Genomic DNA, 10,951 nt, shown 5'->3' with positions numbered 1-10,951 from the left:
TTGTGCTCTTTGTATGCGGTTGAAAGATTATTTACAATATACTGTATTAAATTATCTTATATTGTGCTTAATTTAACATTCCTGTAACACAGGACCACGGGATCCAGCGTGATGGCACCATGGATGTTGTTGAACCACAGAATGACCAGTTTAAACGATCACTTTTGCAAGATCTTAATCGTCATGCTGCTGTTGTATTGGAAGGCAGAAGCATTGGTAAACACCTCTAAGCACCTCATTTGAATTCATCTTAATGAACATTTTATAACGGTTGACAGTTCATGAAGTGTAAACATTTATGTTGATTCAGAAGATACGATAAATATAAAATGTTGGTAAATATACAATAATATTCCTCTCAATTGGTAAGCAGATGTTGATTCAGAAGATACGAGGGTTGTTGCAGAGGCTCTCACACGGGTTAAACAAGGTTTGATGTTTCACGTTTGCTTCTTTTTTTTACTGTGCTAATCGATGGGCAATGCCACATTTTATATTCATCTGACCTTGCTATCCATCTCTATTTTTACCCCTGTTAGTAAGCAAAGCTGATGGGGAGACCACCAAGGACGCTAATCAGGAGAGATTGGAAAGAATGTCCCGTGTAGCTGGAATGGAGGATCTTCAAGCACCACAAAACTTCCCGTTAGCCCCGCTTTCTATCAAGGTTTGGATTTCTGCCAATATAAAGGTTTTCACAATTGATGATGGATGCTGCGTTAATCCCCTTACCCTTTCTTGTTTGGAATCAGGATCCTCGTGATTACTTTGAATCTCAACAAGGAAACGTCGTCAATGTACCCAGAGGAGCAAAGGGATTAAAGAGAAATGTCCATGAAGCTTATGGATTACTAAAAGAATCCATTGTGGAGATTAGAGCTACAGGATTAAGTGATCCGTTGATTAAGCCTGAAGTTTCCTTCGAGGTGCTATTCTATCTCATAATAAAATGTGTGCTGACTAGAGAAACCATAACTTATTGCTTTGTTGCCTGAGCTAAAAATTGCTGACCCTACAGGTTTTCAGTTCGTTAACCCGTACTATCTCAACTGCCAAAAATATTATTGGGAAGAACCCACGAGAGAGCTTTCTAGACAGATTACCAAAGTCCAATAAGGATGAAGTTCTACACGTAAGTCCGACATTTTCCAGTGTCCTAAGTGACAAGAAGCTCTATATGTACTGATTAGTGAAGATTGGGTAGTAATGCCTATGGATAAGAGGACTTTCTTCTTTCATCTACAGCATTGGACATCAATACAAGAATTACTAAGACATTTTTGGTCATCTTATCCGATAACGACCCCATATCTTCATACCAAGGTAATTTATTGTAGTTTTCAAATCTCCCAATCCCAAAGTTTGCTACATACATTGATTCCTAGGCTTTCTCGATGAACATTTAATCTTACTTATTATACACCAAGAGCAAGTTATTATACCGAATCTCTTTTGTGGGTTCTTGTGATGTTTTGTTATTATGCAGGTTGGTAAACTGAAGGATGCAATGTCCAATACTTATTCAAAACTCGATGTAAGCTTCGATATTCTTCATCTTTCTGACAAAATAAGCAACTGGGAGTATATCTGTTAGGACAGTAGAATAGTAGATCCTAATCTCTTTATACCAATGCGTTTAAGAAAATGAAATTTGGGTAAATTAGAAGTCGAATCATATTGTATATGGTATACTATACGGTTTATTAAACTCCATGTAACTCAGGCAATGAAAGAGTCAGTGCAATCTGATCTCCGGCATCAGGTTTCTTTACTGGTTCGCCCAATGCAACAGGTTAGTTTCTTCCAATATATACAGAAAGAGTTGCATTACATTATGTCTCGATTAAGTTTATATTTTCAACTCTTATTGCATCTATATCCAGTTTATATAGCCAAACCAAGAGTCCGGTTTAAAATTGATCTTGAACGATTCTCTTTGCCAGGCTCTTGATGCTGCGTTCCAACACTACGATGCAGATCTGCAGAGAAGAACAGCTAAGAGCAACGGCGGCGAAAGACCAAATGGGTACGTATAGAAGACAAAAACATAAAAATCTCTGCAAGATATTTGAATTTTTTCATTTAGTTGGTGTTTTATTTTTTCATTTGTCTCTTTTTGTCCGACCATTGAGATACAGAAAAAGAAAAAAAGTCAGTTGATATATATAGAAGTTTTTTTTTTCTTCTTTTTATCTTTCTCTTTGGTGTCAATGAGGCGTTTTATACTGGGAGAGAAGAAAGACATTTTCTTCGACAGAATACTCGATCTGAACTTACCAGCTGCTGAACATTTAATTTTGTAATGTGATCAAAAGATAAGATTGCCGACGGGCTTGGTTCGAAGTTGGTAAAGTTGCTTAAGCTCCAAGAAAGCTCTTAATGCTCTAATTGTTTAGTTAGGTTAGAACACGTATGTAACCATGGGGCAATTATAGAGAAAGCCGAAAGGCTTCCATCTGCGTGACGGGATGAATTTTTAGTTTTGTAATGTGATTAGTTAAGATGCTCGACAGGTGGCTATACAAGCCATTAGTAGGTTTTGCTTAAGCTCCGAAAGAAAAAGAAAAAAAACCTCTAGTTAGGTAGAACGTGTGTGTGATCGATTACATATATTTCAATGGGATAATATTAGATCGAAGATCATCAAAACAAACAATTTCAAATTATGTTTAATTATATATGCAGGTTGGTAAACTTATGTAAGCTATGAATCTTTCCGATCTTAGAAGCAACTCAGGGTGTTGCTTTTGCTACAAGAAACTCCCGGTGCTGTAACTGTTTATTTAGGTTATAGATCGTGTATGTTTTACAGTGGGCTGTAATAGAGAGTGACTTCATTTAAATAAATTTCAAAGGGATATGATAATTATCAAATCACTAATAAACAAACATTCGAAATTAGAAATTAAACATAAAGAAAAATAAAGACGAAATCCAATACATAACCAATGAGAATGAATAATTAAAACAAGGTCTAAATCTATAAGTTGAGCTTATGTCTTCCTTCTCAGCTAGAATCTGTTTGGAGGAGCTATGAAACCGTAAGCGCGGCGGCTACCGCCAGTGCAGCCGACTCTCGGATCACAATCTAGATGAATAGTTTCATGGATCTTGTGGAATTCGTGTTTGAAAACCCCAAAACCAAAGACCAAACCTATAGCGATCACCACCAAAGCAAGGCACGTGCATAGCATGCAAATCCTTCCACAACACATCTTTCTTCTTCTGCGACCAAACACAACCTCCGATCGTTACCTCTCTCTCTTTTAACTTCTGATGATGATGAAATTTGGATAGTGTTTGGGGTTTAAGGCTATATAGAGGTTTTTGTTATAGTTTGTTGGTTGTGGGAATGTGGGAGACTGGGAGAGAAACGTGGGGAGAGAGGAGACCTCGAAGAGAGGAAAATTTAAGTGAATGGATTGATAATAGATTGGTGCGTGGACGTTTTCTGTTTCTTGCTTTAAAGTTAACCAAAAAAAACATCCAACTAACTTTTGGTATATATAGCCTAGGTAACTAGTCTTCTTCTAGATCGTAATTTTTTCTATAGAAAAAACTTGTATCATACTTCTTTTTATTCATGTGTTTGAGCTCAACCGATTATTAAAAAATGTTGTATATATAGCGATCTTCTATATTATTATTTTCACAGCAACTTTAGCAAAAAAGGCTTGAAATTGAGAATTATTTACATCTCATGCCATTGTAATTTAATGTCTTTTTTAATAAAATTATAAAACAAAAAAAAAAATCATTTCAACTCTTTTCCATTAACAAAAACAAAGATTTTCTAATTTGTCTCCCTATTAAATCTGGAATAAAATTTCCAAATTTCATTCTCCTAAAATCTCTCTACAAATTCTTTACAATAATCGATTTTAAAATATAAATTTATGAGAAACCTATAAATCAGCTACATTTAATTTTATATCTTCCTAATTAATCACCACATTCAATTCTAAAATACAATAATTTTGTTCTGAATTTCTATATATAAAATCGTATAAAAAAATGGATGACTTAAAATCAATCAAAATTAATCTAATAATATAAACTTGGCATATTCCCATATATATATTATGCGATTTTATAATTATTAATTTGTTTTAATTAATTTTTTTTATACGATTTTTATGTATAGAAATTTGGGACAAAATTATAGCATTTTAGAATTTTAGAATTGAATGTGGTGATTAATGAGATTAAGTTGAATATGTCCACCTATAAGTTGAATATATCCACCTATAAATAATGTTAACCCCTATTCTCAAGTTAGCATCACCAGCAACATAAAAAGATGCACATATTTGCTATGCTCATTTGGCAGCTGCACATATACAACTGTGATGAAATATATCGAGATGTCATGGAGGGATCACCAAATCTGAAGCAGTCCCTATGCCTCCCATCATCCCATGCCACAGCTGAATGATAAAGTTGTGACCTCTATGTTTTTTTGCTGATGGAAAACAGTCTAAAGTAGCTGACTTTTTAAAGTTTTTATGCTTTATAAATGTCTCGCCCCCTCTTTTTGTTTACTCTTCTCTGAGTTCAATACCTCTTATTTTATTTTTGGTCTATCCTTCAAATTCACGGGGTTATATAGCTTCACAGGTTTGGATTAGTTTTAATGTAAATTTGAAATATCATTATTTTGGTACTACAAAATTATTCATTAAAAGTATTTATCAATATTAAAATATTAGACATGTTTAATTAACTTGATTTTGTAAAAATAAATTATTTCTCTATATACTACGGGTTAAATCCTAATATTAACTATCAAAATACACTTATACAATTTTAAACACTAAATAAACACAAACAAAAATTAACAAACAAATGCAGCTTATAATTTTCATATTTTAGTTTAAATGTATTTTTCCGCGGTGTACCGCGGGTTAAAATCTAGTGTCATATCAAAATTCAAACTCAGAAGACAAATGTTGTATTGCATACTTGAAAAAAAAAAATCCAATTAGTTATATTTTGACTTCAATGATTACCTTTACTCATTGCTTGTCAATCTTGACATACAAAATCCAAGTTCCATAAGCAAAGGGAAGGGGAAAAAAGAAGAGTTTATTAACAATTATACCACATTTGTAACTCAAACTCATCCAATCTACCACATTGGTTATTCTTTTTCTAATCTATCATAACTGCTCCTGCTAAATGACCAATGTGCCCTCATTGCTCTCGACGATGCAAAAGTCTTTTTTTGTTTTTTTTTTTTTAAAAACAAAACTTCTATTGCGTCTTTTCAACTGACTAACACTCCATTGCCCAACAGTCCGACCTAAAATTTTCAGACAGAAGAAGAACTGTTCAACACAGTTCACTGGTGAATTATATCTCCTCACACTCATTTCTGAGAGATACTTTTCGTCTTCCGTAATTTCCGTCGCTCTTAAATCTCTTTCGACAGCAGTTCGGGAGTCTTTATGCCAAGATCTCCTCATGCAAATCTCAAACTCTGACATCGATGAAAGCAAGAAATCAATCCCGGCTAACCAGTATGTGCCGTCGGGAGATCTGGTGGATGAAAGCAACGAATCAATCCCGGCTAACCCAAATCTCTTGTAAGTTCTACCGAAATCCGTTTCAACCAATTTATCTCCAATCGTTTCTACCAATTTAGTTGTTAACTCCATATGGTCCTACTCCTTAGGTTTAACCGAGATAATTTGGGAACCCACACGGTCGCCGTGGAGAGAGAAAGCGAGACATTTGGTCCTACTCCCAATTTCATCCTCATTCCAGAAAGCCAAGACGAGGATTTTCTGTAAGTTTGTTTTCGCTTATTACTATTGGATTCTCTATGACAATTATCCTTCAATAGGTTATGAAACTTCGATTTTCTCCATACATTGAAAACAGGTGTCCTGTCAATGACATTGGAACAGACTCGCTTGCGGTGCATAAGGAGGACAATATTCTGTAAGTATTCTCTGTTTCCCGTTGTTCTTATCAATGAATGTGGACATAATTTGAAAGTTTGTGTTATTGTCCACATAGTCACGAATCCACAAACAAATTTGGTGTTCAACGTTTATTTGTTTTAAAAAGAAATATCTGTTCCCCGTTTTTTTGATCTGCTCATGTGGACATATTTATAAAGTTGTGTTATTGTCCACACAGTGACGTCTCCACAAGCAATGTTGGTGTTCCCGTTGATAGCTCTTCCCCCACTAGTGTATGTGAAGTTCAACCAGCTGTTGCATCTCTAAACACCGATAAGGAGGACAATATTATGTAAGTATTCTCTTGTTCTTACATAACACAATTCAAACTATCTTGTAAAGGACAATCATCTTGTAAAGGACATATTTTTGAACTTTTACTTTTTGTCCGCACAGTGGTGTTCATGTTGATAGTTCTCCCCCAAACGGTTTATGTGAAGTTCAACCAGCAGATGCATCTCTCCCCAACAACACAATTCAAAAAGACAAGTCAGACATCCCATCTGCTCAGTGTGGACCACTTCCGCGTCGTCTCTTTGCAACAGATCGTTATCCTGTTAAAGGCCGTATAAATTCCTATTCTAAACCTGAGTATCTTCTCGACATTGTAGATGTACTAGATGGATCCACGCAGTTGAAGTGGCTCAAAGATTCTTGTTTTGGTCGTCTTTTCAAACTTCCTGCTCGCAAGAGTTCCTTATCCGGCAAGCTTGTCCACCAATTCCTTTGCCGCAGCCTTATCACTCGGAAAAAACATGAGATGTGTTTTGTTTATGGGGGACATCCAATACGTTTTTCTCTGCGGGAGTTTGGTATCTTAACGGGGCTTAATTGTGGTCCACTACCTTCAGATGAAGATGAATCAACTGCCACTGACGTTGCTCCTATATCTGATTCTGATTTTTTCCACACTCTTATTGGTCCGAACAATAGTTACACTATCCGGGAAATTGTAGACATCCTGAAGGCGGACAAAAAGTTGCCAAATGCTCGCCGTATGAATGGAGACAGGAGGTTAAGATTGTGTCTTGTTGTGATTGTCGATGGGATTCTTATATGCTTTCGTTTGTCGATAAGATTGTCGATAAGATTGTGTCTTGTTGTGATTGTCTTGTTGTGATTGTCTTCTTATATGCTATCTGTCCACTCATCGTAATTATAATCAGGACTATCCACTTCTACGATATATTCATCGCTTTCGTTTGTACCTTGTTCCTTTCTTGTAATGTTGTCCGCTCTCATAATTACAGTGGACAACGTTATCTCATCCTCCTCTCCTTCGTCTACTATGTTAGCATTGGTAACCGCTCCCGCCGATTCATTGACCTCAACACTCACCTCAGTGGACATATTAATTTCAAAAGGACATCTACTCGTATCTTTGTCCACACCACCAATACTGTCTTCCTCTGTAGACACCTTGTCCACAACCATGTCCACCAGAGACATGGTTATCTCATCCTCCTCTTCTTCATCTCTATTGTCAAAATTGTTTTCCTCTAACGACACAACATGGTTTGACTTCTTCTTCTTCCCCATCAATAGGTAGTCTACACCATTCTTCCTTTTACGATTATCAACAATGTCCTCAACCCCGCCGCCACCATGCTCTACTTCTTTACTCATTCTAGCCTTATGCACTGCCTCGACGTGGTCGACGTACGCTACCAAAAAATCATCTGAAAAAAAACCTTCATCTTCATTGGCACACACATCTTTTACCGTTAGATATAGATATAGTCCACCGATTTCCTTTTTCAACTCCTTAAATTGTTTCCACTCGCTTTCAGCCTTGATACCAACAGGAGGCATTTTACCTTGACTCATAACCCCCGCCTCTTCTTTACTGCAGAAACTAAGGCTCATTGTAGTCTTCTCGTGGCAAATGTTGAAAATCTTCCCGACTCTGCTCTCCACCTCAGAAAACGTGGTTTCGCTGCAATACGTGACACACCTCGCCAATTCACCCAATTTTGGCACAAACTTCCAAACTCCGCTGGATGCACATCCCCATTCACCAACTATTACACAGACACTTTCTTCCATAGCCTAAAAAACCAAAAAAAATTCAGCCACTTTTCAAACTAAATCGCTTTTATACATATTGGAGGACAATAAATGCAGTTCAAACATACCTCAGTTACAGATCTTCAATGGGGGCTTATCCTCAACCACAACATTAATTGCCACGACTTCAAAAGCTTTCGTCCACCGTCTCTCACCACTTTAACCAAATCAACATTTGTAACTCTTTCAACTTTGTCCTTGGCCTAACTTGTCCCTCACCTAACATCTCAAAAATAAAAAACGATGGTTCATCCTTTTGTCCACATTAAATGCCAAGACAGTACTTTATGACATGCTTCCGCCGAAACTCCTTCTCTCTACTTGTCGGTTCTGCTGAAACAAGTTAAAAAATTGAATAAAATAACATATTAACAATTCTTTTTGCCGACACATGTGTAAGGAAATTGAGGGCAAATCCGTCATTTTGACTCACCATCTTGGTACATCACGAAAGCAATATGCTTTGTGGTACATTCCGAAACTTTTTTCGCCAATGTGGTACATTGGACCATATTCCCAAAAAAGAACTTATCTATGTAAGTTGCACTCCATGTAAAAACGTTTTTTGGTTAAATTTTGAGTTTTTTAAGAGTTCTACCACATTAGTATCACTGTAGTTTCTAATCTACCTCATTCCTTCTATCATTTTCTAATGTACCACAAGGATAACTTAAAATGACCATACTATCCTATTAAAGTTAAGCGTGAGAAACAAAGTTACAAGAGTTGACCTCCATTATTCACACCATTGCAAAATCCAAAGTAAAAGGAATCTCTCTCCCCACCATCTTCTTCTTCCTGTTCTCTCTCTCACTCTGAAAATACCATCAATTTGATTTTCTGGAATCCTAACGTCGCCGGATCTAAGTGATTTTTGGGTCTCCAAGAGAACATCGCCGTTTTAATTTGCCAAAATCCTATAAACCCTACAGATCTAGGAGGCATCATTGGTGTCTAGTGCAAGTCCATAGATTCAGCCACAAGGAATCAGTAGCCTCTCTATCTTCCACAAAACAGTGTCTAATTAGGATTTATCCTTTACAAGATTTTTCCTCAACAACACCTCAATCTCGACATGTCCCTTGGAATCTGGGTAAAATTTTGGTTGCTTAGTTTTAGTTGTATGGACAATTTCGTTTTGTTGTCCTATGTTAATATTTTTTTATGGATTTTGCTCATCTTACGTGTANCAGAGTGGATCGATTTTGTCAATGCGATCACCGTGACGCATCATCAATATATTTTGGTAGCCATCGGGGTTAGGTTTAGCAGGCATACTCCATTGTTCTTGTTGCTCTGATTGTTCCTAATGTGACCTTTGAGAGTACGNTAGATGTCCTCGTAGACCATTTATTAACTTAGTGGACATGTTTCACCACGAAGCCCATCAGAGTTATCTTCTCTACATCGTCTTTTCTAAATTTTCTCAATTACCTACTTGTGGACAAGTTGAAACTTAATATTTTTAATAAACAATGTTTTACTAATTAGATGGACAATTACAACCTCAAAAATCCCCATGAGCACGTTGTCATCTAGCTTTCTAGAGGATAAACATTTTTTTCTCTCTTAATTGTTCCTCTAAAATTGTGCATCCTTTCTATCTGTTGACATGTAACATGTTAAATCTTAAAATGTTCTTGTAGACAACCTTTTATTTAATGATGGACAAATTTAACCCTATCTCATCTACAACAAATGTGCACGACTCTCGTTTATGTGTCAACAAGTAAAAACTCACAGCTCCTGTAAACAATATTTTATTAAGGTGGTGGACAAGTTTCCCGTAAACAACATATCTATGAAAATGTTGTCCTCTGTTAATCGTGAACATCTTTTCCCATAAATCGTCATAGCCAACGTTAACCATGCTTCCTAGAATAATTTGAAGATTAGAAATATATAATAATTAATGTTTTTAAAGTTGGTTGTGATTGTGGGTTGAAAAAGTATGTCTACATTTAATGCTATCACTGTCAAATTATTTGTAGTATTATAAAGAGCAACAAAAACACAGTTTTCCATCAATAATAATGGAGGGTATAATGGTCATCTCGTCTCACTCTTAAAACTGGATTGTGGTACATTAGAAAAGGATTTTTAAATGTGGCATTTTACAAAAAATTTGTCGCCAATGTGGTATATTTGACTAAATTCCCTTAAATTTTTGGGATTTTAGTCAGATCTACCACATTCGATATAAAACTTTTCCAATATACCACAATCACAAACCTTTTTCCATTCTATTACAAGGAGCAGTGCAAATGATAAAAATACCCATATGTTTATTATGTGGAAATATAAATAAGTGTGTTATTTATATGATAAAAACACAGACTCAACATAGACCATGCAGCGATAGTACAATCTGACTTAGCATTTATTGCATCATTTGACTGAATTGGTAATTAATGTGGATAAAAGGAAGGATCACTGGGTAAAAGAAAAGAGATGTTAATCTATATAATAATAACAATCTGAAAAATGCAACCAACAGTTATGTTTTTTCAATCGTACATCTTGGAAAATGCGACCAACAGTTATGTTTTTTCAATCGTACCTTTTGGATATTTTCTGAAAAGTCGTGATGGATCATTAAAACGATTATTTATGAAAAGGTACAACTGTTCACTGTAAAGTTGTGTTGATTGGAACATTCGTTTCTTTTGAAATCTATATATTGAAATGCTCGAACCATACCGTCTTGAACGAGTGGAGGATCCCATGGTCTTGCGGCTGTATCGAGCCAGAGTGGATCGATTTTGTCAATGCGATCACCGTGACGCATCATCAATATATTTTGGTAGCCATCGGGGTTAGGTTTAGCTGACTCCATTGTTGCTCTTGCTCTGATTGTTCCTGGTGTGACCTTTGAGAGTGCGTTGGAAGTAATTGTATACATTATCTCGTTTTTTTTT

The 10,951-nt window shown here is 35.9% G+C and overlaps 1 protein-coding gene across 1 annotated transcript in view; it reads left to right on the top strand.

The window, feature by feature from the left end:
* The window catches only part of LOC104758857 (probable RNA polymerase II transcription factor B subunit 1-1), a 6,134-nt gene extending 3,791 nt beyond the window's left edge, over nt 1-2,343 (top strand). Inside the window, exons 12-20 of the mRNA XM_010481817.2 lie at nt 93-216; nt 374-430; nt 540-667; nt 753-926; nt 1,019-1,132; nt 1,246-1,323; nt 1,487-1,534; nt 1,724-1,792; nt 1,944-2,343. Of these exons, the coding sequence (XP_010480119.1) occupies nt 93-216; nt 374-430; nt 540-667; nt 753-926; nt 1,019-1,132; nt 1,246-1,323; nt 1,487-1,534; nt 1,724-1,792; nt 1,944-2,036 (885 nt within the window). The 3' untranslated portion in view covers nt 2,037-2,343. The remainder of the gene's footprint in view (nt 1-92; nt 217-373; nt 431-539; nt 668-752; nt 927-1,018; nt 1,133-1,245; nt 1,324-1,486; nt 1,535-1,723; nt 1,793-1,943) is intronic.

Source organism: Camelina sativa, chromosome 17, assembly GCF_000633955.1.
Source record: "Camelina sativa cultivar DH55 chromosome 17, Cs, whole genome shotgun sequence".
Lineage (NCBI taxonomy): Eukaryota > Viridiplantae > Streptophyta > Magnoliopsida > Brassicales > Brassicaceae > Camelina > Camelina sativa.
The sequence above is the reverse complement of the archived record's forward strand: the minus strand, read 5'-3'. Positions and strand labels throughout refer to the sequence as shown.